Source organism: Bombus terrestris, chromosome 6, assembly GCF_910591885.1.
Source record: "Bombus terrestris chromosome 6, iyBomTerr1.2, whole genome shotgun sequence".
Taxonomy (NCBI): Eukaryota; Metazoa; Arthropoda; class Insecta; order Hymenoptera; family Apidae; genus Bombus; species Bombus terrestris.
In genome coordinates this window covers 11,505,153-11,530,511 of record NC_063274.1, presented here as the reverse complement: position 1 = coordinate 11,530,511, position 25,359 = coordinate 11,505,153, and the positions used below count along the sequence as shown (strand labels likewise).

Here is a 25,359-nt window from a genome sequence, read left to right as displayed (position 1 = left end):
TACAGATTTTGTTCAAATATTCGTGCAAAGGTAGAGTATTTAAATTTAAGTATTTAATAGATCATATATATTTTTAATAAAATTATATTTTCATCTTGGGAGTGGTCGTCTATGAGAAAATATTGGAAACTTAAGCAGAAAAATTAGTTTATAGATATCGTAATAATTAATACTAATGTATTATTTATACGAGCAAGAAATTTCAGAGCCGATTCTAATAATTTCATATAGAACATTTTGCAGCAGTTTGCAGACACGACTTTACTTTGCATTAAAACTAGGGAAACTAGATAAGATTTAGACAGAAAAAATGAAGATAAGGCAGATAAGAGCAGAAATCAAACATTCTGCAAATTAAGCATTATCCTCAATTTGTATTTACCTCGTTAAATTCAAGTCCATCTGTCCACTTTCGTTTAACGAGGGGCCAATGTTTGAAAATTAATTAACAACAAAAAGATCTACATTTTATTGTCTACTTATCGTCAAGTATCAAATCCGCGAATTGCAAAAATTCGCGATACAAAAAAAAAATAGCTTTTTCGTTGAGAAAACGATGCACGCACGAATAATTCAACGTTGCTTACTTTGGACAAGGATAAAAATATTTGTAGCCAGGAATCATGTTGCCGACGCGACATCTGTTCAAATACAAAATCAACGACATCCTGAAAACGCTCGAATAAATCGTGCCTTTCCTCGTGGCGACCTCGCGTTTATACGTAGATCCGATTTGTTATAAACGAGAACACGCAGCGTCGCGTCACTGTCAAATCTGGACGTAGTCTTAGTGAGTCACTGACTCCAACAGCTGTACGATTTCTGATTCAGCAATTAAATACCGCATTGCGAAACACGATACTCTACAAAATACATATTTCATTTATACTTCCTTCTGTATTGCTTTCGTTGAAATATTTTTCCCTCTTACTTTTCTCTCCAGATATCTCCTATTTTTAAAAAATCGCGAATAAAACGGGATATATCGAATAGATATTAAAATCAAAATCTATTTAAAAACTATCTATATTTTAGTGATATTAATTAAAATATAACATCCATTTCGGGTTCTACAATTGAGAAGAAACTGAGGAGAACAACAAGGAAATTGGAGTAAAAATTGCGCTTCTGCCACCTATTCTTTTATTTACCTTTCAAGCTAACAACAGTTGAACAAGCTCGAACAGTTGTAAAATATCTTAAAGAAATTGCATATACATACTTCAAACAAATTTCAACTTTGAGGAAAGAGACTACGTCAAAGAGTTTCGAGAAACAATTCTAGCTCATAATCCATAAACACGCAGGAAACATCGCAATTCAGAAATACCAAAGACTATCTACCTGAAATACCAAAATAAAATCCAAAATCAAAAGAAATATGAAAATAAATATGAAATACACGCGCATACGTGAGAATGAGCACTGAGAAAGTTTCACGCCCTCATGAAGAACAACCAGCAGAAAGCAAAACGGTATCGAACCGACGATATACACACGGGGAGAGATCTCGATGATAAAAATAGATTCTGAAACGGGCGTGAGGACCCTTTCGTCGGGTCTAAGTGCGTAAGTGGCGTGTGGAGTGGTTGACCAGTTGGTCGGAAGTGCACTCGCTGGATGGGACGTCAGCACGAATCGTGACGAAAGGATGCAACGCCGATTGGATGAGAGAGACAGAGAGAGAAACTTTAGCAAACGAGCGAGAGCGAGATAGTCGACCGATATTACATAGAGGTCATGGAGGGCCAGAGGGAGGGGAGGTTTTCCTTTTTAAAAGAAACGGGACACGCCGTGATATAATCGCGTAATCGTTGCGTCGAGAGAAGTCAAAGGCACGAAGCGTGCACACGATCGTTTCGGCTCCGGTTTGACTCGTGATTCCGGCTCTTCTTCCTTTCTTCTTCGCTCCATACGTCCCAACGAGGGAAGAACGAAAGGAAGACAAAGATAGAAAAAGAATGTCTGTAAAGCACAGCCGTCGTATTGCTCCTTGCGAGTCGTGCCTCAACTTTCACTTTGATCTGTTACGCCTCGACAATATCCCGCTTCGTCTCCTCCCCACCATTCTGTCCGTGCATCCCCACCTCTACACCTATCAAAGCGTCGCGTCGTCGTCGCGTCGTGTCGATCCTGTTCTGATTCCTACGTTGCGAGGATACAAGGTAACGAGACGTATAAACGCTGCACAACTGTACGGTCACCGATAGACGATAGGCCGATAGGGGGCTAACTGTCACTACTCCGTGATATGACGTCATGGACGTCGTGCAATCGATAGCAAGACGAAAGGGATGCAGGATGCAGGTGTGCAGCGAGATGCACATTCAAGCGAGATATACCGTCGGTCGTAAATAGACCGGAGATATTCGCTTATTTATGGGAAACTTAAAGACGCAAAAATATACAGAATGCAGATAATATGTGAAAGTACATAGTATATCCAGATAGATTATTGATCATAATACTTGGTAGTAAATGTTTGAAAATGATAGATATGACATTGTGACCAGACTAGCGCTGCATTAACCGTGCTAAGACTAGGATTTTGCTTCTTTACCTGACCATTGCTAGTCTCACAACTTCTTGACATTACGGAATAGTTCATAGCGTTAAGTATATAAAATAAACAAATATAATACATCAGCAATTGTTATCTCATTCGTATTCGACGAAGAAAGAGATACTTGGAACATCGATAATTGGCCTAATAAGGTCTTATTCCATTTACGGGATCAATTAAAGAAACACAACTATAATGGAGATTTGGCAAGAATCTTAACCAGGTTACTTGACGATTAACGAGAAACTGGGATAAATCATGGAAGATGGATGGTTTTGTATGCCATGGTGAAGTCATACGAAAGAGGAACCTTCTTACAAACTGACAATGATACACCGGTACTCGGAACTGATTCCACCGAAGCGAGAACAATGCCCCTCTTGTTTGCTGGCGGTTAAATAGACGCCGTTTCAGAATTTTTGGCACGGCTCCCTCTACCTTCTTCTCAATGGCAAACAGAGTGAGTTTTCTGCTATTTTCATTTCTTCCTTTCTTTTCTTTTAACGACTAATCCAAAAAAATTATTGGTTATTATTGAGATCATTGGTGAGTAATTAAAACAAATTGCAATATTCGTATATTGTAATATTATTTATGTATTAATATGTATGATATTATGGTATTAGGTATACTGCAAACTAGTTGACTTCTATTAAATACGGGCTGATACAAACTTGAGATTGATAATTAAAATAAATTGCAATATTTATTTATTTAATGCAATATTTCAATATTACACTATAACATAATTCGTATTTATTTACGTGCGTTTCTCTTTTGCACTGTTAAGTAGATTTAACGAATATTCTTACGTTATTAAAGACAAGAATAAGAAGAAAATATTAGAAATTCAGAAGAGGAGACAGCGCATTATATTCTTTTTAAGATACTTTTCTATCGATTTCCATTTGCAAAATTTCCAGCTGTTTCGCAGTTTATTAGGAGGTTGAGCATGCGTGGCGAGGCAGTCAATTTCACGATGAAGAAACAGAAACGCGTAGGGAATGAAAGAAAAAATTATCGCTGTGAACCAGCCTCGGCTCGGAGTTAAAAATATGGCCAATTAAAGACCCACACAAAGCTGAATGCAAGGGCCAACGTATTCTGGCTTGACAAATCCGAGATGAAACAGGCTCGTCGACTTTCCCCATTTGTTTCCTCTTGAATGCGAAATATCTCTGTAATTGCATTCAGCATTCTTTCCTTACAATTCTTTTTTTTACTTTCTTCAAAAATTTACCAGATCATTGTTTGTACGAAAGAATTTAAGATATCTTTATTTATATCATAACCATGATATTATGATTTATATTATTAAGTTTATTAATTGATGTAATAATTTATCGGATAATGAAATAGCGATGTCACTTACTAATCTCGAATTTTTTCAGCAGTTTTGAAAATATGGAATATTAACAAAATTTGAAATGAACAAAATGAAGCCAAGAACGTTATAAAAATGGATGGTGAGTTATAAAGAAGAAAACTAAGTAAAGACTATACGAGAAAGTACTATAAAAGCAATATTAAAGTAATAAAAATAATTATTATAGGAAAAGTAGATATTTGTTAACACAATAACCTACTACAGCTTAATTTCTTCGCGTCTACACGCATAGAAAACCAAAAGGAAACTTGCGGTTTCGTTTTTTCTCAAAGCACGTTAATTTGAATATCGCTAGGGTTTTCGTTTTTATACGGAATAAATTATTCAAAAAAACGAATTTTTCTACCTGGATGTCCGGCGACCGATTCTTTTTTTCATTGGAGCACCACTTTTCGTTCGTGTTCCAGGCCTCCGCGCACACAAACATGGAGGCATGTGGGACGATCAAGATTTAAGGCCGGTTTCGAAGATTTAAGATCTAGTCGCGTTGCGTTACGAACATTATTTATTTTTGCAAAATGTTGCAGGACTTGACACGAACCACCGTGAAAAAAAAAAGAAAAGAATACACGCAACGGTTGAAAGTTGAAAAACAAGTCCATGGAAGAAGATAAACTTCTACTTGGAAAAAGAATATGTCTCGTGAATCGTCTTACTTCGACGTGTCTTTGAATTCGTGGCAATATTGAATTTTAATTGAAGAACATTGCCGGAAAGCAAGAAGTGGTTCGATTAAAACTGGTAGAATGTCATATTAGGAATAACACGGGTTCAAAGGCAAAAAGAATGTAAGTTACAAAATCTTGGATCTGAGAAAAATGTAAATAAAATTAAATTTTAATGATTTAACCATTTTCGTGACAAAATCTTCACTATTAATTTATCGACCTCTGACCGATACTTAAATATGTTACAAACCTGTCTTAATCAAATTCAAATTGAATTTTGTAAAAGAAAGTGAATTTTGTAAAAAAAATCTCTACAAAGATTTTAATGTTACTAATAATTTAATAGAAAAGATCTGTATGCTTTTAAAATTTAAAAATTTTAAAAATTCGGATTACACGATCGAAGAATAAATAATGTACAAAATATTACAATGTTCCAGGTAAAATATACCTTCCAGCATTTTCTTATCTGAATAACCACGATCGAACAAGGAAAATGTAATCACGATGGAGAGTCATTAGACGATGAGAAATTTTCGAAAGTTTCAATGGAATCGTGCTCAAGCAGGAGACTTATCAAAGGGGGAGACCTATGGCGGCTGTCTGATTCCTAGCCCTGCGAGTTTGAGGGTCAATCGATAACGAATCTAAATATTGGCTTCGCCTTTTACTTTTATCAACGTGCACAATCCTTAAGTGCCAGGCCGATCGTAGTTCTTCTTGTATATTATGTATACAGGAAAAATCGTAAAACCAAGATGATGACGAAAAATGAGGTCATCGTTACAAGCAGTCACCCTCCTACGAGTATTATGATGTAACAGAACTGGACACTTTAACAATTTGCAACGGCGAATAAATATCTGACGAACTTTTTTAATTTATTTATCTTTTTGAAATCGATTACTCTCATCGTCAAAGATATATCGAAGTACAAGCAGTTTAACGTACTTGATTTATTGTAGATTATCAATAAAATCTGCATTATAATCATTATGTACCGCTTAAAAGGATTTAGCAGATCGTATCTGAGAAAAGAGAAAAGAGTTTATGCTCTACAGAGGATGATTCATCCAGCTCGATCCAACGATTTTAAGTTATTCTTAAATTATTCTCCATATTTAAAAATTAGCGATACAACATCTCTATTAATTTATGGAAAGTTTAGAGCGAAATTTTTTTACATACAACGAGCTTTTTCGCACATTATTCCGAGAAATAAGAATATTATAGTTAATAATATAATTTATATGTGATTTACAAATTTTCTAAATTAAAGCATTCGACCATTGTCGATGAAATGGCCAAATAAACGAAGATTGTTTTAGAAGAGGACAAAGAGTACTAAATCGAACGCTGCAATATTACAAGATTCGATTTTTCACTCAACTTCTCCCTTACTTATTCATCTTCACTAATCGATTGTAATTAATAACACCAATTATTCGTTTCCATCTCTATGTCGAACGATGTAGAAATTTACCGAGCCATCGAACGCGACAGGGAAGATTAACGAGACCTGAAAATGCGTTCGATATACACGTTTCCAACAGAGATCGATTGTCATACTGCGACACTAGTGTTGGAGAGTTGGCACAAACTCGGGGATTGCCTTCAACGGTCGGCCATGAGATCAAACTCCAGATCAAGCAAGATCTTCCGGAGATCCCCCTCGTTTCATCAAATTTAGCCTCTTAAAAAATATTGGCACATGGTATATTGTTTTTCTCAATTTGTGCATGACTTCAAGAATTATAATGAAGATTAATGCGAGCAAACAACTCTGAGTGTATGAAATCGTTTTGTGAATAGTTAACTTTAATAGTAGTTCGCAAAAGTATTTGAACATTTAGTATAGAAAACTTTCGTGTATATACTGTACATATTATATAGAAAACATTTTAAAATCTCATTAGCTCTGTAACGAGTTTCGTGATTACATTGGTCAACGAACGACTTGTATCTGCACCTCTTTACTCAAAAGATGGACAAAAAGCTTTTTATAATACATTCCTATATTTTTACTTTATACTCGTATATATGGCCTTAGATACAATATTGATTCATTATAGCTGATCTATATATTGAAAGGAATAAACTGAATAACACACTCTCCCTAATACGAACTAAATAGCGAAGGGCTTAATTCAGATCAATATTCGAGGGAGAGTCTTTTGAATATAGGTGTACAGAAATCATCGAGGTTCTTTCAATCTGTTCGTAGCTTTTTCTATAGAGATATGTATTATTTTATTATGTTCTACAATATAATTATTTGTAGGAAAAAATATATTCAAATAATAACCACGAAAATATACACATTAAAATAAATAGTTAACATAGCTTTTTATCTACATCGTTTGTTTCTCTTTTCGAGCGATTTAAAGGTGAATTTATCGCCTGTACATAAGCACACTTGTTTGAACACGCAGTAAAACCAGAAATCGGTACAACGTTCAAGCAATCACGATAACGTCGCGCTAAAATAAAACCGAAAATGATTCGAAAAGTACTCGAAGCATCCTTAAACGTGTATTCTCTTCAATGTTTACGATCGTAGGTACGCACGTATTACAAAGAGTTCTCAGGTCTGGAATAAAAATCGCCTTCACTAATGGCTCAATTTCAATAATCGTTGAAACCACTCTTTCTTTCTCTCTCTCTCTCTCTCTCTTTCTCCCTCTCTCTCTCCCTCCCCCCCCTCTCTCTCTCTCTCTCTCTCTGGGAGCTCTTGTTTCGCGAAACGGAACTATGTCACAATAAATTGTGTTTACGTATTACGAAGTCATCGATAAAACGTCGAACCTTGATAGGAGAAAAAAAACGAGAAATAACGAGATTAAAACATTTCATTGGATACTTTAACTGGAGTAGATAAATAAAATCTTGCAAAGAATAGGTCTGTATTAAAGTGATATGTTCTTCGTTAAAAATAAATAATTATTTTCTTTAAGCGATGAATTAACAATTACTTTTAAATTGAAATCTTGCTCAATATAATGGAAATTTTCCAGTAAATATATTGTCATACAAAATTCATAATATCTACTGTTTCTCTAATATTTTATTTTTAAAATGTTTATTACATATGTATTTAAATTTTTAAAGAAGATTTTTATCTTTTTAGATAGTAAGGAGAATTATAATTAATTACAAATAGTAAGGAGGATTTTAATTAATTACAAAGAATAAAACCTCTTAATTTTTTCAAATAATGACTTGCAAAAAAGGTCCCATTAAAAGGTATGCAATTATCCCATTATGAATGCTGTTTTCGAACAGATAAAAACTTAAAATGCCGTTTATCGCTTTTTTTTTTTATTCTTTGCTACGCCTCGACTTTCGAATTTCTGCCGCGACTTGAAAAAAAAAGAAAAAACAAACAAACTGCGATAAAACTCGTTTCTCACGTCCAACGTATACAATTGTGTCTGTCCCGGTACACACCACTCGTTCTGTACGAGCACACTTATTGAAACGTTTTCTGTTCACTTGATTACGCTACGAAATTAGCAAGATGTCGGTACGGAACGTAATCGAATATAGTCATTTTAAATTCCCTACTAACGAGAATTGCTTCCTGAAAACTTGCCACAACCATCATTTTCTCCCGTGATAAAACGCGAAATAAATGAAAACATAAAGCAACTGTGCATTCGATAATCGTAGAAATCTCTCACCAATTTCAATAATAATTTCTGTAATTTAAAACTTTTCTAAAATAAATCTTAATTATTTCTGTTATCATAATAGATACCTATTATTTTGATTCTTAGTCGATATTATCGATATAAAATTTATTTATCCTTTGTTAATCGGGTCCCTTTTGCATGATTATATTAATATCCAGTCAATAAGAATACGACAATATTACACTTTGGTAGTTGAAATTACAACAATATGTAATATTATTCAAGCTTCAAATTATACCTCCGCTTTATATCCCTCGACACAAAAGATAGTATACTTTTTTTCTTTATAATTTTTGTCGAGTACAAAGAGAAATATGACTAAGCGAATGAAGAAACAGTAGCAGATACTCGTTGTATTTATAACGCACCACGAATACCACACCAAGTACTTTACGATTACATGGTATAATTACGTACAATTTCGTACCCTACGTTGCTGAAAGCACTACCAGTGTTATACACACAGGCAAGCGTACCAATTGTACATTCGCCTCTCAAATATACATATATACGTACGACAATATTCATACACTCATAAGAACAACAAAAACAGAATCCTTATTATTAAGTACACACCTTAGTTTCAAACATCGTTTAGCATTTTAGCTTGTATTTCGTCTCACGAAGTGTGATTATGAGTATAAATTTTCTCTTTTACCTTTTTCGTTAATAAATTATATAGAATTACGGTTTATTTAGCGTCCTTTTGGAGGCATGCTTTTAATTATTGGACTGAGGCACATGAAATGTTCTCTTAGTTTTAGTTAGGCAGATCAACATTGCCATATTAAAAAAGAAATTTATTACAAATTACGCATTTCGAGTGTTAAAAAGATTTATGATAGAAATATCGAAACTTTATTATTGGATCTCGTGAATAATCAGAATATTTATGTGACTTTTTATACCAGATCGAATTTTTGAAAAGTGCAATGTAAGTTACTAGAAACATAAATTTATCAATCGAGGAATGCATAAATTATTTTAAAAGATATTCTAACCTTATTTCGATAATTTTTATATTCTACAGTTGATAATAGTTCTTATAGATTTTAAATAATGAAGCTAGCCGAAGCTAGAATCAATATGGACATTATTTTGATTATATGATGTTTCGATTTCAAACTATGTGCAGTTATTTGGAGAAACATTTCATATACCCCAATCTAACATTTACTCGAACCGCCTTTGATTTTATTTCTATAAAATATATTTTTATCTGTGTTTATCATAATCAACGAACGATAAACAGAACAGAAAATGAAACAAAGAAAGTATTATATGATATCTTTTTTCTTAACAGTATGTTACTTCCGTTGGTTTTTGACGTGTGTCGCATTCTTGCGACAAATTCACGAAACCGGAAACACATGTGGCGGTTTCGCGGCGAAATGTTTTTCAACCACAGAAACGAAAACCTAACCTACCTCGTGTTCATCTATCTTCCTCTTCATTACATCACTTCACCGTATCTCGAAGCTACATACATTTTACATTGCATACACGTGTGAAAACCTTGCCCAATGTTTGTTCTCTTTCTTTCGAACAAGTTCGTTAGTAGCATCTTAACTAAATTAGATTGTCTAACGAAATATCCTTCCGTGGAACGACAAGAAAGAATCGCGGGGCAAGGACCATAGTGCCTCTCTTATGCCAATTATGAATACGTCATTTCGACAAATTATAGAAATTCACAATCGAATATACAATTCTTTAATACTTAAAATCACAAGATGGGACATTATATTTGTTATATTACATTTATTGACTTAATATTAGAATTATCAAAGTAATCAAAGTGATAAATTTTTCGTGGTAATTATATAGATTTACAACGATGCACTTTTGATAAAAGCTTTCCCTTTCCTTTACATTATTTTCTCATATACCTTTCATTTTCTCTTATTATACGAGTCATCGATAGTTTCGATATTAATTTATATACTTCAATACAAAAGAAAGAGATATTTAATCCATTTTTTTAATGAAAGAATGAAAATCTGCATATTCACATCGATATAAGAAAGGCGATATATGATTCTTCGAAGACAAGAATCCACGTTCGCGACACTTTAGAAACTGTACAAAGAACAGAGCATACGCGACAATTTTTCTAAGATAAAAGACATTTGTGTGTTACTTACCATGCAGAAGAACTTCACGTCGGCGTTACGCCCGCGCACGAAAACAATCTAAAGACGTACTCCAAAAAATCCGTGAGCGTGTGTCGTGGTCCTGGTTTGGTCAGGAAAGATTCCTCTGGATTGTAGCCTTGCCGTTTCCCTCGGTCTTTGTTACCTTCGCAGGTACGGATGGATAGCCGGCGAATAGAAAAACCTCACACGCGTAGTCCCGCAGTGGAGAATAAAAAAAGAACGATACGCGATGAATCGAAGTCAAGTGCAATACACACACGAACAACCGCACGGCGCGCGGGTTCAGCGGCCGACTGAAAGGATGCAGTCGCGTTTGGTCCGCCATGGTCCGCTCACGGACCCCTGTGGCCCCTCGTGGTCCGGCCATCCCCCCACCAGATCGCGACAACAGAGACAAAGCAGCTGCGCGCGCACCTACACATTTTTTGACCCTCCACCATTCTCCCTTCCCTCTTTTCCCCACTCTACGACCCTTAGGCTCGATTCACCGCCGTATCGTCCCTTAAGTCTTCTCATTCGTACACACATGCATACTCCCTAGTGATAGGATCGATTCATCAGGAATTTCTAATTCCCCAGTCATTCGATAAATGAATCTTTGAGAAATCTGAAATATGAACAGAATGTATTGTAATTATATTAATAGTACACACTTGTTCGTAAATTATATTTCATTATAACGTTTATAATCACATTAAATACAATTCTCGAGCGTTTATAATAGTTAATGTGTAGCGATTAAATGTGGATATTTGCGATTAAAATAAGTGAAGATGTTTGTAAGAAAAATTGGAATTAGATTAATAATAAATAAAATGTGGGTTTTTTTACATTTATAGGAAATTTGTAGCTGTAGGAATGCATATAGATTCTATTTTTGTAATTATTTATTTAATAAAATGCGAATCTGCATAAATATCCGTAGTCTAGTCTTAATAAAACTATAGAAATATATGTAAGTATATACATATTTAAACCATTTAGAAATACATAAACGCCTCCTTTCGTTTACACTGAATTGTATAACCTTTGTAATCTGAAGGAGAATAATAAACATACATACATATATAGAAGTACGCTGGTCAACTCCATAAATTGGAAAGTTCAGGGAAGTGATAATGTTACAACTGCTATCTTTTAAATTTACCTTAAAGTTTACTATTATTTATGTCGTGCTCATGAATATTTGTGTAATGAAATTAAGAAATAAATAAAAAGTGCAGTTGACCAGTTTGTCTTCTGAAAAACTTATTTACTGCTGTTGAAATAATTAAAAAATAATAAGACAATACCTCCTGAAATGACTCATCCAAATATGAAAGCTTCCTAAAGTGTTATCGCCGGTATTCATAATTGATCTTAAGTCGTTTGTTAGAGTATTGAAAACGGATCAAGAGGGTATTGCTCCCATCGCTAATAAGGCGTCGCACACATCACTACCCAGGAGTCCTTAGTCGACACTCTCACCCGCGCTACCGCTCACCCCCTCTTTCTTCCACTTGCAGACTCGTCATAGGCCCTGTTTACACCCCGCGAGAAGGAGAGACTGTTACCGGTCTGGTAGCTTATATCGATGTAGGAAAAAGTGTGTATTATACCGACCGATCCTATTGCACTGGTTGAATCGAGGTAACCGCCTTGCAATTCGACGGACCAGTGTTAGACTACCATTGGTGTTGAAGAACATGAATACGATGACGACCTTCTAATGCCTCCTGATAACACGCTACTTGCGTAATAGAAAATGTACATTTAGTTTCTGCACTATAAAGATATAGTGCAAGTTGCTAGATCTGATCACGAAATTAAAGACAATTAGAATTATTATTGTATTTGTTTCATTTGCTTGATTTTTCGATCGATGCAATAACAAAATAATGTTTCATTAATTGTCACTTTTATTTCAAATAATTTTAGGAATAAGAATAATTTTATTGAACATCTTTTACCATTTTTACAAGAAATTATTACCAGCATATATGTATAGCATCTAATTATTACAAATAATTCCTACTAAGTAATTATTATACCTCTTTTCCTAATAGTGATGCACCTGATATTGTACTTGGTTACGAAGTGTTAGGTGCAAGCTACAAGGGGCCTATAAACAGGAGCTTTGATACGTGTTAATCGTCATAGATTATGTGAACAATACTATATCCTTGTAAAAATAATTTTTACAATTAAATAAATAAATATGAGACTAAAACGTAATATGTAATTTGTAAGTTAAATTTGTATGAATTCATAAAGTATATACATATATATACATACATATATATGTATAATTGCTCTAATTTTTCTACAGTGGTATTTGAAAAATTATTGACTTTATTCACAATTAAATTACACTGTATTTTAAATATTTATTTTAAAAGTAGTTAAAAGTTTTTTAATTATTACCTATTATAGTCTTCATCAGTTTTGTTAATGTATAATATGTATAATATGTATATAAATATATATATCTTGTAACCATTTATTTGCTTTTATTATTCTTAGCATTTGCAATATGACTATATCCCATACAATATAATTATCAGCATACGTAAGTACATATCTTGTTATTTAAGCCTTAATTTATTATGTTATTAATTTATATATGTGTATGTACATATATAATATGTATAAATATATATAATGCGACATCTGCCAAACTTTATTCAATTAATACGTTTATCAAATTTGAATCAAAATACATACTACGTATAAAATAAACCATATATAATATAAATGAACTTTTTATAATTGTCATAATTTCAACATTCTGTAATTTATTTACGAAGATCCTATATGTTATTCCTGCAAGAAATAATATATAGGATAAATTGTTACTTTTAATTTAAACGTATTAACCTCAAATATCTTTTTCGAATACAAACGTACATAGCTCGAAAAATTGGTGCAAAATATTTTATTGTAAGAATATAACTTTTTAATACAAATTTTTATATTTATTAGATATTCATAAGATATATTAGCTTTAATTGATAACATAACAGTTACAGTTTTATTAATTAATGTTCCATTTTAACTTTACCAGAAACACTTTATGAATTACGTGCAAAGAAGGTTAATTGGGTAATATTGTTATTATAGTGAGATTTTTAAGGATTATAGCAACAAGTTTATGATTATTGCATATTGAACATGTTAACATTCATTATATTATGAAGAATATATCTATATTTCTTGTTTTGGTAAAAATATTTTTAATATACTTATGATTTGAAATTCTTGGATTATTGTACAAACTTAAAATAATAGAACTTACTTTCGCAGATATCCTGTGTGTTAGCATCTAAAGATAAATTATTACATTATGTAACTGATGAAGTTGCAGGAGGTTCATACAAATATTATAATTTAGCTTACGATGGTTTTGTTAGAATAGTGTTAATATCTGAGTAAGTAAGTTATTAAAATAATGTTATATTAATTATTAATTTACATACATATGTTGTTTTTACATATATATATATTCTATATTTCATAGGGTTGGAGATACAGATTTATATGCTTCGCAAATAATAACAAAACCGACATACGAACCAGATCAATATTGTCTTCAATCTGCTACATGTGGGGATGATGTTATTGTTATTCCTGATAGGTATATTAAATATAATTTCGTATAAACAAATAAATATATAAATTGTAGTAAATATATCTTTTTTCAGCTTTAAAAGACCAGTTAGTATAGGAATATATGGACATCCATCACATGAAAGTAGTAAATATATCCTTTTAGTGTATGAAACAACAGATACAGAAAACATATCATTTAAAAGAAATTTAGATATTCATCATGAGGTATATATTAAAATACAGAAATATCTAAAATGCATAATACATATATATATATATTTCATATAAGTAATTGTAAGTATTATTATTTTAGGAACAAAAGCCATCAATCTTATCCATTACCTGGTATTTGTTAGATTTTCTTTTTAATACATTATTTTGATGTGTTATAATACAGTGCATGAGTTTTCTTAATTAATCATGTTGGAGTACGAGAATCAAATATTTTTGGAAATACTCCATGAAGATGGTTTGGTTATTACTGCAAAGTAATTATTGTATTTACTTTTGTATTATATAAAATATATTTCACTTATTTTGTTTCTCAGTTGATTCTGATTTATTTATATTATAATTTTTTAGGGGACTGGGCTTAGAAACTGTATTTGCAAATATATTAAGAGCTTACATAGATCCTGGAAATTTAGTTATAGTTTTAGGAACTACAAATCATGATGAACAGTATTTTATTGATTTTTTAAAAAGTCAGGGACTTAATCAATTACCCCGTATTGTATCTTCCGAATATACTTCTGATGAAAGGTTTGCGTCACAATAGCAACTTTTTGAATCAAAAATCCCGTTTAATATTTTCACTTTGTTATTTTTTAATAATTATAGAGAAGGACTGTATTTGGAAGGTGGTGTGCTATTTATGTCAGGTCGAATTCTTATAGTAGATTTCATAAAAAAAAGAGTTCCATTAAATTTAATTACTGGAATTCTTGTATACAGAGCACATAATATATTAAATTCATATCAAGAAGCATTCGCTCTTCGTTTATATAGGCAACACAATAAAGTAGGTACTTAAAAAGGATATGAATCCCTGTTACATAATATAAAGTATTATTCTGAATTTAATAAATTTTTGTAGACTGGTTTTATTAAAGCTTTCACTAATTCAGCATTGGCATTTACTGTTGGATTTATGCAAGTAGAACGAGTAATGAAAGCATTATTTGTTAAAAAATTGTTTTTATGGCCGCGTTTTCATACACTTGTAAATAATAGTTTAGAAAAAAATAAGGTAATAATATTATATAGTTATTACTATTAAGATATATCACGAATTTTAGTATAAAAAGTTCATTAAACAATTTTTTTAGCCAGATGTTATCGAATTACACATAAAAATTACACCAAAAATGTTAAACATTCAAACTTCTTTACTTGATATAATGAATTATATAATAAAAGAACTAAAAAGGCTTAATAAATATGTGGGTATGAATCTTAATAATTTATTAGATTATATAAAAGCTAAAATCCGTCTATCTCTTTTTTCTTTTTACTTTTTTACAGTTGGATTTAGATGATTTAACTGTTGAAAATGCAATAGCTAAAAAGTTTCACAAGCAATTACAATCACAATTAGATCCTATGTGGCATCAACTTAGTTCTACTTCTAAACAATTATTATCTGATTTAAAAATGTTACGTGATCTTCTCGCGTAAGTATTCAAAAAGCAAAGAAATAAATAAAATTTATTTCCTACAGAAAAATATAAAAATATACAATTTAGATGTTCAACATATGAAGATTGTGTATCGTTTTATGCAATGTTAAATCGCTTACGCACTATGGAATATGCTGTAAAAAATAGTGGCTGGTTAATGTTAGATTCTGTAGATGCTTTATTTAAAAATGCGAAAGACAGAATTTATAACGAAAAAAATGGTAAGCTTGTTTGTACAGATTTCTATCTTAAAAAATAAATTACCTTATTGTTTTCATAATTGGATAATGTACATATCATTTTTATATAGAAATAAAACCTGAAGCTACTCCAAAATGGACAGCATTAACGGAAGTATTACTTGAAATTGAGAATGACAATAAAAAGAACAAAAATAACAAAAATGCTGAAAAGGTCCTTATTTTAGTACATGATCGAAATATTTGTTATCAATTAAGAAATTATTTAACTATGGGTGCCAATAAATATTTACTGTATGAAGCAATAAAGAAACTTTCTTATAAAGAAATAGCAAAGACAACGTATGTAACAAATTAAAAATATAATCTTTTATTTAAAAGCATATATATACTTAAGATATGCATTTTATTGGTTCATTTACTTCAATAGTGAAAAGAACGTAGAAGAAAAATCTACATCTGCAGAAAATAATGAACATAGTACAGAGGAAGAACAAGATGCTTATGTATTAACATTATCTCAAAAAGTCAGAGAAGAAAATCAATCTGATTCAACAGCTGAAGATAACAAACAACAGACTTTATTTGAAGATTGCTCACAAGTAAAACTAGAATATATTGTACTGTGTAATGCATGAAATTAAAAGAATTCTATATGAACTATTTTTTTAGATTGCTGATCTGGATTTAACTAACATAAATACAAATACACCTATTGTTCTGATACAGTCTTTAAAAAAACATGGTGATCCAATGGCATTGCAACGCGCGTTAACAGAACATACACCAACTAATATCATTATGTATGTAGCGGACATGTCTGCTGTACGACAAATTGAAGTATGTGTGAAATTAATAAAACAACTTTTTCTAATTTATTAATGAAGTATCATTATAACTTAAGTAGATATATTTTTTATATAGGTTTATCAAAATAATAATCCATCAATAGATTTAAAAGTATATTTCTTAATCTATGAGAGCTCAGTGGAAGAACAAGAATACCTTACATCTTTAAGACGAGAAAAAGAAGCATTTCATCTATTGATTAATGCTAAAACTGTATGTTATTGTATTTCAAATGAATCTTTACATATATATGAATTATAACAAAGTATATTTTTATGTCAGACAATGGTTATTCCTGAAGACCAAGACGGAAAATCTGAAGATTGTTTAAATCTTGCAATACAATCGAATGCAGATGATGAATTGAGTACACGTAAAGGAGGTTTATCGAAAATATCTGAAATTCCTAATACTGTCATAGTTGACATGAGAGAATTTAGAAGCGAACTACCCGCTATACTTTATACACGAGGCATGAAAGTTGAACCTATAACATTACAGGTATAAAGGAATTAAAAATTTTAAATGATTTAAAGGCAGAGTATTTATATTATAATTATGTTTATAGGTGGGAGATTACATTTTATCACCAGATATTTGCGTTGAAAGAAAGAGTATTTCTGATTTAATTGGTTCTTTAAATAGTGGGAGATTATACAATCAAGCTATTGCTATGACAAGACATTACAGCAAACCAATGCTTCTAATAGAATTTGATCCAAATAAACCATTCTGTTTTCAAGTACATATATATGTTTTATATATAGCAGTTACTTAAATTTTTAAATTCATTAAAAGGCAAAATTCTTAATTATAGGGATATTATTATGCTAGCAAGGATGTTCAAAATATGTTTATCACTTCAAAACTTCAACTTTTAACTTTACATTTTCCTCGTTTGAAACTTGTATGGTCACCTGGACCTCATGCAACAGCACAATTATTTGAAGAACTGAAGGTAATAAAATAAAATTATAATTTATAAGAGTTTATAGACTTAAAATACATAGAAGTAGTAGTACGCTAAGTTGATACTATTCATATTAGTAATTTATCATATATAAATTTATAGCAAGGAAAAGATCAACCAAATGCAGAGAAAGCTGCGCAAGTTGGAATTGAGGAAAACAAAGAAATATTAGCAGAGAAATATAATCCTCGTATTCAAGATTTTGTTTCAAAATTACCTGGAGTTACTTCCAAAAATTTACATTTAATATTAGGTAAAGGACAATCACTAGATCATCTTAATAAACTTACAAAGGTAAGTGCTGTAATTTAAATTTTGTTAAGATAAGGTATTGGATTTTCGAATAATATAAAGAACATTTGATTACAACAAGTACATTTGAATAATGCTATTTTCCTTTTAGGAAGAACTTACTGAAATGATTGAAAATAAGACCGAAGCAGAAATGTTATATAGTGCATTTCATGAAAAACTTTCTTCAGCTGAAGAAAAATCAAGCACAAATAGTAAAAAACTTGGATCCAAAGGTCGTGGAAAAAAACTGTTTACTAAAATCAAACAGTAATATTTCAAATACTTTACTTTTAATATGTTGTTTTCTAAAATGCTGGTTGTTTACATTATTTTTATGTTATGTTTATATAAAATTTAAGATTTGTGAATACTGTATTGTAATTTGTGTGATATGAAAAGAATTGTGTGTGTATAAATTTCAAAAAAAAAAAAAAATTAATAATAATAATAAAAAGTGAGGCACTTTTATCTATCAAAATTATAAATTTCTTCGTTACATTTTTATTATTCTTGCATTTCAAAAGTTTTTAATAAACACAATATAGCTTTATTTAATATTTCTTCTATTAGTGACATACAACCTTCTGAGACTAATATATTATTGACATGTTTTAGTTCAAATATCCTGTAATTATGAAATATAAAAATAATTCCATAAAAGATATTTCTTTTTCAATAAAAAGTTAAATGACATACTTTGCAATTTTCGCAGTTCCACATTCCCGAGAAATTATAGATTTCTTTGCAGCCTTTTTAATAGTTTTTAATACTATTTCATGTGCAATTTCTAATATTTTATGTATTGTTGCATGAGTATTAAATGAAATATGTTGTAGGCAAAACTATATAAATTATGTATATATGATATTAGATTTACAAATATTAAGTTGTAATTAGTGAACTGAAATTTTAACATTTAACTTACTTCATTATGCTCATGATGAAAAATGTATGCTAAAATAATTTTAGAAACTTCTGAGATAAATCTCATTTTTTTTTGTTCAGTCATTATATCTGGTTGAAAATTCAACAATAAATCATGAAGCTTAGCAGTTACCGTATTATATTCTGCCATACTAATTAGATGAATTTTTTCATAAAAACGCATATCCATTCCTATAAAAAATCATACAATTTCTACTGAGTATTTATGTTTACAAAGGAAATACATATGTATATATGATAATACTAGTACTCCATAGAACTCTTTAAGCACCTGGTTCATAGTCACTTAAAAGACTGTAGAGACCATTTAAATACCGTTTAGCCAACAAAAGCGATTCGGTATCGCGAATATCTATACTATCCACAATATTATCAAGCCATGGTGTAATAGAGTAAAAATCAAATGCAGTATCAGTGATTCTTACATCTTCTCCTTCTATACTTGCTGGTGGTTGATGTTTCTGAAATAAGGGCAATAGCAAATTGGTGTACAATACAATATAAATATATTTATAAATATAACTGGTTTCAATTATACAAACAAGGAAGATCCTTGATTCTGTCTCCAATTTAAGTTCATTATTAAAGCTATATTCTCCACATTGTGAAATTACAATTTTTTTAAGAGGATGTTCATAATATGTTGAAATATCTTCTAATATTTTTAAAGTTTTAGCACCATCTATAAGTTGTCTTTGTACAAATTTTAAATGTTTATTTTAATTCTGTTTTAATCATATAAAAATATTTAAGATTAATACATTTAACTCACCCAAAAGCAACATAAAAATGATTCATCCAAGGATTTGGTTTTAAACATACAACAAATTGTGATCCATTACAATGTTTGCCATCATTTGTCATTGAAAGAACTCCTCGACGATCATGAGGAACACAATAAGATTCATCAGGTATTGTAACATCAGCAGCATTATTTTTATCCAATTGAAATGGTTCAAATCCTACAAGAAGCAAATATTTAGAATAAAGCTGACAGTAGGTAATACTTGAAAAATACTCAAAGTACTAAACCAAAGACTAATTGATATAACGTTGAATTATACCCCCTATACCTCCACATTGGAGCCATCCATCCTTAACTATACGATGCAAACATGTATTTATATAATAAGCATCTTTGTAACATTCTTTTACTTCATCATATCCAGTACAAAGATTTAAAAAATATTGACAAGTTAATGGCAACAAATCAGAATATAACTAAATTAATATAACATTTAATGTAAAAGTTTTGTAAGATAGTTATGCTTTTTAAATTATGTGCAAATTCTTACCATAAACACGAATGAACCAATAGGTGTATCATCTATAGAAAATGTGAAATAAACATACTTTCTCTAAAGTTTAACAACATCATATTAGTGCACAATTTATATTATTAGATTATCATATACAAAAAGAAATAAGATCGTTTACACAACAAAGAATAATTTACCTTAGATTTTTCCATAAATTTTTTGCAATGTTCTGCAGCAAGATTTTCATAATATTCTACACCAATAGGTAAGCTAAAAATATAATCTTGACTTATATAGTGCAAGAATTGTATATCATTACCAAGGAATTTATTATTTATAAAAATAGCAACAGTTTGTGTTAATGACCACATTTCACCTCCAATTTGCTAGAAAGATATAATTGTAATTTATGATTGATATACTAATATTATAACATACTTTAACAAGTGGACTAATGGCAGTTTATTACTCTTTTCATGTTAAGTATGTATTCATGCCACTCCATTTGAAACATTTCTATAATTTGTGGCATGGAAAACTTAAATGCTAAATGTTGATGTAATTTCTTTGCATATAATCGTGCCTTCTGAAAAGCAATAGTATTTATAATACCTATTACTTTAATTTGAATGCAATCATTTCTACAAGAGTTTAGATAAAATTTGTCGGATAATCCTTTTCTGACTTTATTTTGCATAATTGCAAAGTTAATTTTAATTTTTCTTGAGTAAGTTATTTAACATAGTAATTGAACCTAAATGATAAAAAATATATAAATAATGAATAAATCTAATTTTTAATTTCAGTTCTGTTGTGGCTACTGTGTCATTACAATGAAGATAGATTGCTACAACATTTCCCAACTGAAGTCGTACAAGATTAGCGAGAAAAAATGAAGACTATATTTGAACCTAGTGAAAGAAGTTTATTTTATCATTTGCGAGTGTATACTTGTAATTATTATTTATAAAATCAATCCATTTATTGTCATGTTTGAAAAAAAATATGATTTATTACAAAAGGACATAAAATATACATATACTCAACTAATATTACTATCAAATTCATCCTAATGTGAATAATAAAATGTATATCTTTTTATATTTTTCAGAAAGTCTTTATTATTTAAGTGTTTCATACATTGCCTCTGTAGCATTTTCAATATCACTTTCTTCATCACTAGTACTACTTGTATCCAAATTATATAAAAAGGATTCATTTTCATTCATAGGAAAATAATACCTGAAATTTTGTGTTATTAATGTGTAAAAATTTTAATTAATCTAATAAATTATGATTTCATATTATATAAAGTACTAACTCTGGTTGATCCCACACTTTTTCTGAAGGTATCTTAAAATGATTTTCTTCCTTCATGTGTTCCAAAACAGTATCCACTTTCATTTCACAAAAGACACATTGTTTTAGATAAATTTGTCTTCTGACATAATTAACTACTTTTACCTGTTTTAAAATAATAATTTAACAATTTAAATTTTCACACCTTATTTAATTTAATCTTATTTATTTAATCTTACTTTTTGATAAAATGTTAAATCTTTTGATGCAATTTTAAAATCAAAATCATGTTCTGCTTTCATATGTGTAAGAATAAGATGGAAATGCTTATCACTGTAAGTACAGAACAAACAAGATATTCCAATGCCTTCATCATTCCAATCTGACCAGGTATCTTCATCCTCATTTTCACTGCTTTGATCTCCTACCACATCATTTTCAGTGCAAGTATTCTAGATACAAAGAGAATTATGCATTTATGTATTTATATCTTTTATAAACAAAACTGTTGTTAAAGGATTTATCAAAATACCTGTTTATGTCTCCATGATTTTCCAGGTTCCAAGTAATTATTTATATAAAATTTATCATACTCTTTATTATTTGGATTTATCCTTTTGTGTAGCTTCTTACGCATATGTTCCTTTAAAGCTGTACGATCTTTAAACAATTTTTCACAATATATGCATATCAAACTGGAAGAAAAATATTTTATATCAAAGCAATATCTATTTAATTAATATATGTTTGTATATCTCACTTTTCAATAGCTGTTTGAATTTTATCTAAAAATTCATCTATGAATACCAAATTATCTGGTTTCCCAAGGTATAAATTATGTTTTTGGGCTAAGTGCTTTATATACGTAATACGTAAACCTGAAAATTCTGTTCTACAAAACATGCAACCACGATTAAAGTTCGTATCTTTCCTTTCTCTTGCTTGTTCTGATAAAACCCATTCCTTAAAACAATGAAAACTCATATTTTGTAATATTCTATGTATGCATATAAAAGTTTTATAGACTAGTAATATACCAGTTTAGCTTGATGTATTTCATCTCTTAAAGTTTTATCTTCTGAAATACAATCAGAAAGTAAATAATATTTTTCATTTTTACTTGGTTCTCCAGCAGGAGTGCAATCCATTAACATTGTTGTACAGAATTTAGTTAAAGGCTCTTCCTTAAATTTCACACTCCAATAATGTATATAGCTAAAAACAATACCAATTTTTTATTTTATGAATATTTCATTTTTAATGACAATAAAATATATTATTTCAAATAAATTAATAGTAAACCTTTTTAAACTAGCAATATTCCAAACATCTCCTATTACAAGACGATGTTTTTCAAATAAATGAGACAACAATTGTTTTTCATTTTTAGGAAGAACGAATTTTTCATCGCACAAAACACATTTTGTATTGTAAGGTTTATCATCAAGTCCAACAAATTGAGATTTAAATACAGTACCATCTTCATTATAAACACTGCTTATAGGTAATAAATCTTTATATTTTTCTATAACATAATATTGTACAATATATACTACTCCTAAATTTACAAAATATTTATAAAATTAAATAAGACGTAAATATATAAAATATATACCTGTCGAATTCATAGCTGTTCTACTTTTAATATCTTTTAAATCAACATATAATTTATAAGATTTAGATTTATTTCAGAAATTTCTTTCATGCAATAGGTTAAATATCATTTATTTTATATAATATATGATACATGTAGACATATCCATGAAAGTAAGAATATGATTTATATTTCTTTAAAGTTTGTAGATAAATTTAATATCTTGATAAATTAATTGTACATACAAAGGTATGGAGGAATATTACTATTTGTTACTGAACAGTACTTTGCTCTGTCAAAGAACTCATGTCTCTGTTGTTCAGTCAAAATGAGAAGTTTCTATTGAATAAAATTAGAATGTTCTTTTTCAATGTAACATTTAAATACGAAATAAACAACAAAGTACTGCGAGATAAATGCTTTGACTATAGAAATCTGAATATTTGTAATTAATTTTAATAATGTGTCAAGTATAAAGAAGTATAATTATTAAGTCATGTTTTTAGTATTTTTACTTATAGATATGTATATTTATATTTTTGAAATTAACAATTACAATATTTGTATATTTTGTACGAGAATTTAATTTTATTTAAAATATAATATTAAAATCATATTTTTACCAAAAAAACAAAAACAAAAGTAATTCTTTAAATATTATGGATATGGCTATTTCTTACAAACTGATATATCTAATCAAATCTAAAATGAAATAAATACACAGGAAGGTAAAAAGGGAAAAGTAGACATATATATTATACAAAAATTATTTATTATTTATTTTCCTTTCTCAGTTTTAGATTTATGTTTCATAAAGCTAAATAACAACATCAAATGGCATATATGTAATGAAATGCTGCTAAACACGGTGCTTGGATAAGTGTTCCAGCATAATTCTATTATGCCCAAAATTGTTAATTTTATTACAGTCTTATAGTCTGTACACCATGCAATATAGGGCAATGTATGATAATACCATATGTAAAATTGATAATGCAATGATCTACTAAAAATCACACCAATAAAATTTGCAGCAAACATTGGAAAAATAAATAATTGACTCATCGTAGACATATCTATTTTCTCTTTCTTTTTTAGTTGAGGTTTCAAGCTTTTTTCTATATACTTTAATTTTGCATATGACTTCATATATTTTATCCATCTTGATGCACAATAAATTAAAGTTAATATATGCAACACTAACAATGATACATGAAAATATGAATGGACAAAAATATGTTCTGGTAGAAACCTCCAATTTACTGTCCATTTAAACTCAAAAACCCTTCCAAGATTAAAGGCACCTTTTATATATGCAAATGGATTATTAAGTAGAAAAGGAAGACCTAATACTAACTGAATTAAGGCACATATAAGTAAGTGTATTATTGTCTTGAATATTCCTAAATTACATATGTAAGCTATGAGAAGTGCTGGTGCAAATAGCAAAATATTCATTTTTACAGACACAGCCATACTATAAAAAATACTGCCTAAATACCATTTGTCATCTAGAAATGCATTCAGACTAGCAAATAACAACACCATTGCAACTGGATCATTAAAAAGTCTTAAGGTAAATATAGAATGAACTCTATAAGATGTACAACACATAATGATCAAAACATACGGAGGAACTTTTTTAGTTTTCGTATAAATTCGAAAAACTAATGTGAGTAGCACAATATAAAGAACGGCAAAGAAATACTGTGCTATTTTTATCTTTGTTCCATGTTCCGTAATGAAGTACAATATAGAAAATATATAAACAAATCCTGCAGGGTAGACTAATGGTCCAGTGTCACCTTTCAATTTCGAATAATCCAACGTTCCATTCAAAAAGCCCTCGACTTCTTGCATATATGCTTTCCAGTCGATTTCTGTATATGGTATTCTTTCGATAATCAATATATTCAGAATGATTTCCAAAATGATAAACAGTCCTCCAATTAAATACAATTTTCTTGGATCTGTGAATAAGGAACTTAATTTTCCCCATTCTAAGTAATTTTCATACCAATTCTTGGTATTTTTCTTCGATAGTTTTATTAAATTGAGGTTAGATCGAAATTCTCTGCGCGGTGCCATATTGTTGCAAGTAAGTAGCACACGTGTTCTTTTAAGTTCGCTTCTCTGTATGCGAATTTTTTGTATCTTTTTATGAATTCGTATCAACCAATCACAAGGCGTAATGTTAAATGTGAGTCAGAGGATGT

General features: G+C 29.9%; 6 protein-coding genes and 1 long non-coding RNA gene across 14 annotated transcripts in view; 3 read left to right on the top strand and 4 right to left on the bottom strand.

The window, feature by feature from the left end:
- Positions 1-10,823, bottom strand: part of LOC100643889 (probable serine/threonine-protein kinase dyrk2) — a 263,981-nt gene extending 253,158 nt beyond the window's left edge. For 2 of the 3 annotated variants that reach the window (XM_012309525.3, XM_012309527.3), the window contains exon 1: positions 10,455-10,821. The gene's annotated coding sequence lies outside the window, so the exon portion shown is untranslated. Of the gene's footprint in view, positions 1-10,454 lie in introns of all 3 variants that reach the window. The other variant, XM_012309528.3, reaches the window with a different exon arrangement.
- Positions 1,173-5,502, top strand: LOC110119352. Of its 2 annotated transcripts, XR_007224328.1 has the most exons (5): positions 1,173-3,023; positions 3,487-3,743; positions 3,958-4,029; positions 4,117-4,738; positions 5,059-5,502. It is a non-coding gene; the product is annotated as an uncharacterized LOC110119352 (long non-coding RNA). The 2 variants fall into 2 exon arrangements; XR_002307765.2 differs by lacking the exon at positions 1,173-3,023 and having other exon boundaries at positions 3,064-3,743.
- A 2,813-nt stretch (positions 10,824-13,636) lies between the features above and the next one.
- On the top strand, positions 13,637-14,436 carry LOC125385265 (UPF0669 protein C6orf120 homolog). Its single transcript, XM_048406559.1, has 5 exons — positions 13,637-13,660; positions 13,749-13,873; positions 13,963-14,079; positions 14,147-14,279; positions 14,368-14,436. The coding sequence occupies exons 1-5, from the start codon at positions 13,637-13,639 to the stop codon at positions 14,434-14,436; spliced, it is 468 nt and encodes a 155-aa protein (XP_048262516.1).
- Positions 13,748-18,601, top strand: LOC100642690 (DNA repair endonuclease XPF). Of its 2 annotated transcripts, XM_048406814.1 has the most exons (19): positions 13,748-13,877; positions 13,963-14,079; positions 14,128-14,279; positions 14,368-14,542; positions 14,637-14,816; positions 14,895-15,075; positions 15,151-15,303; positions 15,383-15,496; positions 15,579-15,727; positions 15,800-15,954; positions 16,044-16,275; positions 16,364-16,535; positions 16,606-16,773; positions 16,858-16,995; positions 17,065-17,283; positions 17,351-17,524; positions 17,600-17,740; positions 17,855-18,046; positions 18,156-18,601. In XM_048406814.1, the coding sequence occupies exons 4-19, from the start codon at positions 14,475-14,477 to the stop codon at positions 18,315-18,317; spliced, it is 2,598 nt and encodes an 865-aa protein (XP_048262771.1). In that variant the 5' UTR covers positions 13,748-13,877; positions 13,963-14,079; positions 14,128-14,279; positions 14,368-14,474; the 3' UTR covers positions 18,318-18,601. The 2 variants fall into 2 exon arrangements, with proteins under 2 accessions (XP_048262771.1, XP_048262772.1); XM_048406815.1 differs by lacking the exon at positions 15,579-15,727 and having other exon boundaries at positions 15,383-15,500; positions 15,775-15,954.
- Positions 18,320-20,529, bottom strand: LOC100651801. 4 transcript variants are annotated; one of them, XM_048406821.1, is made up of 8 exons: positions 20,448-20,514; positions 20,287-20,318; positions 19,764-19,953; positions 19,534-19,684; positions 19,263-19,452; positions 18,972-19,162; positions 18,743-18,888; positions 18,320-18,671 (listed from the first exon to the last, which is right to left on the bottom strand). In XM_048406821.1, the coding sequence occupies exons 3-8, from the start codon at positions 19,853-19,855 to the stop codon at positions 18,551-18,553; spliced, it is 891 nt and encodes a 296-aa protein (XP_048262778.1). In that variant the 5' UTR covers positions 19,856-19,953; positions 20,287-20,318; positions 20,448-20,514; the 3' UTR covers positions 18,320-18,550. The 4 variants fall into 4 exon arrangements, with proteins under 4 accessions (XP_048262778.1, XP_048262779.1, XP_048262777.1 ...); XM_048406822.1 differs by lacking the exon at positions 20,287-20,318 and having other exon boundaries at positions 20,448-20,529; XM_048406820.1 differs by lacking the exons at positions 20,287-20,318; positions 20,448-20,514 and adding an exon at positions 20,024-20,273.
- Positions 20,530-21,345: 816 nt separating this feature from the next.
- Positions 21,346-23,299, bottom strand: LOC100642926 (zinc finger protein 277). Its single transcript, XM_003396021.4, has 8 exons — positions 23,165-23,299; positions 22,852-23,074; positions 22,587-22,764; positions 22,310-22,512; positions 22,082-22,244; positions 21,789-22,001; positions 21,572-21,714; positions 21,346-21,492 (listed from the first exon to the last, which is right to left on the bottom strand). Exons 1-8 carry the CDS (start codon positions 23,175-23,177, stop codon positions 21,372-21,374), a joined length of 1,257 nt encoding a protein of 418 aa, XP_003396069.1. The 5' UTR covers positions 23,178-23,299; the 3' UTR covers positions 21,346-21,371.
- On the bottom strand, positions 23,165-25,291 carry LOC100643648 (lethal(2)neighbour of Tid protein). Its single transcript, XM_003396027.4, has one exon. The coding sequence runs from the start codon at positions 25,229-25,231 to the stop codon at positions 23,921-23,923; it is 1,311 nt and encodes a 436-aa protein (XP_003396075.1). The 5' UTR covers positions 25,232-25,291; the 3' UTR covers positions 23,165-23,920.
- Positions 25,292-25,359: the final 68 nt, after the last annotated feature.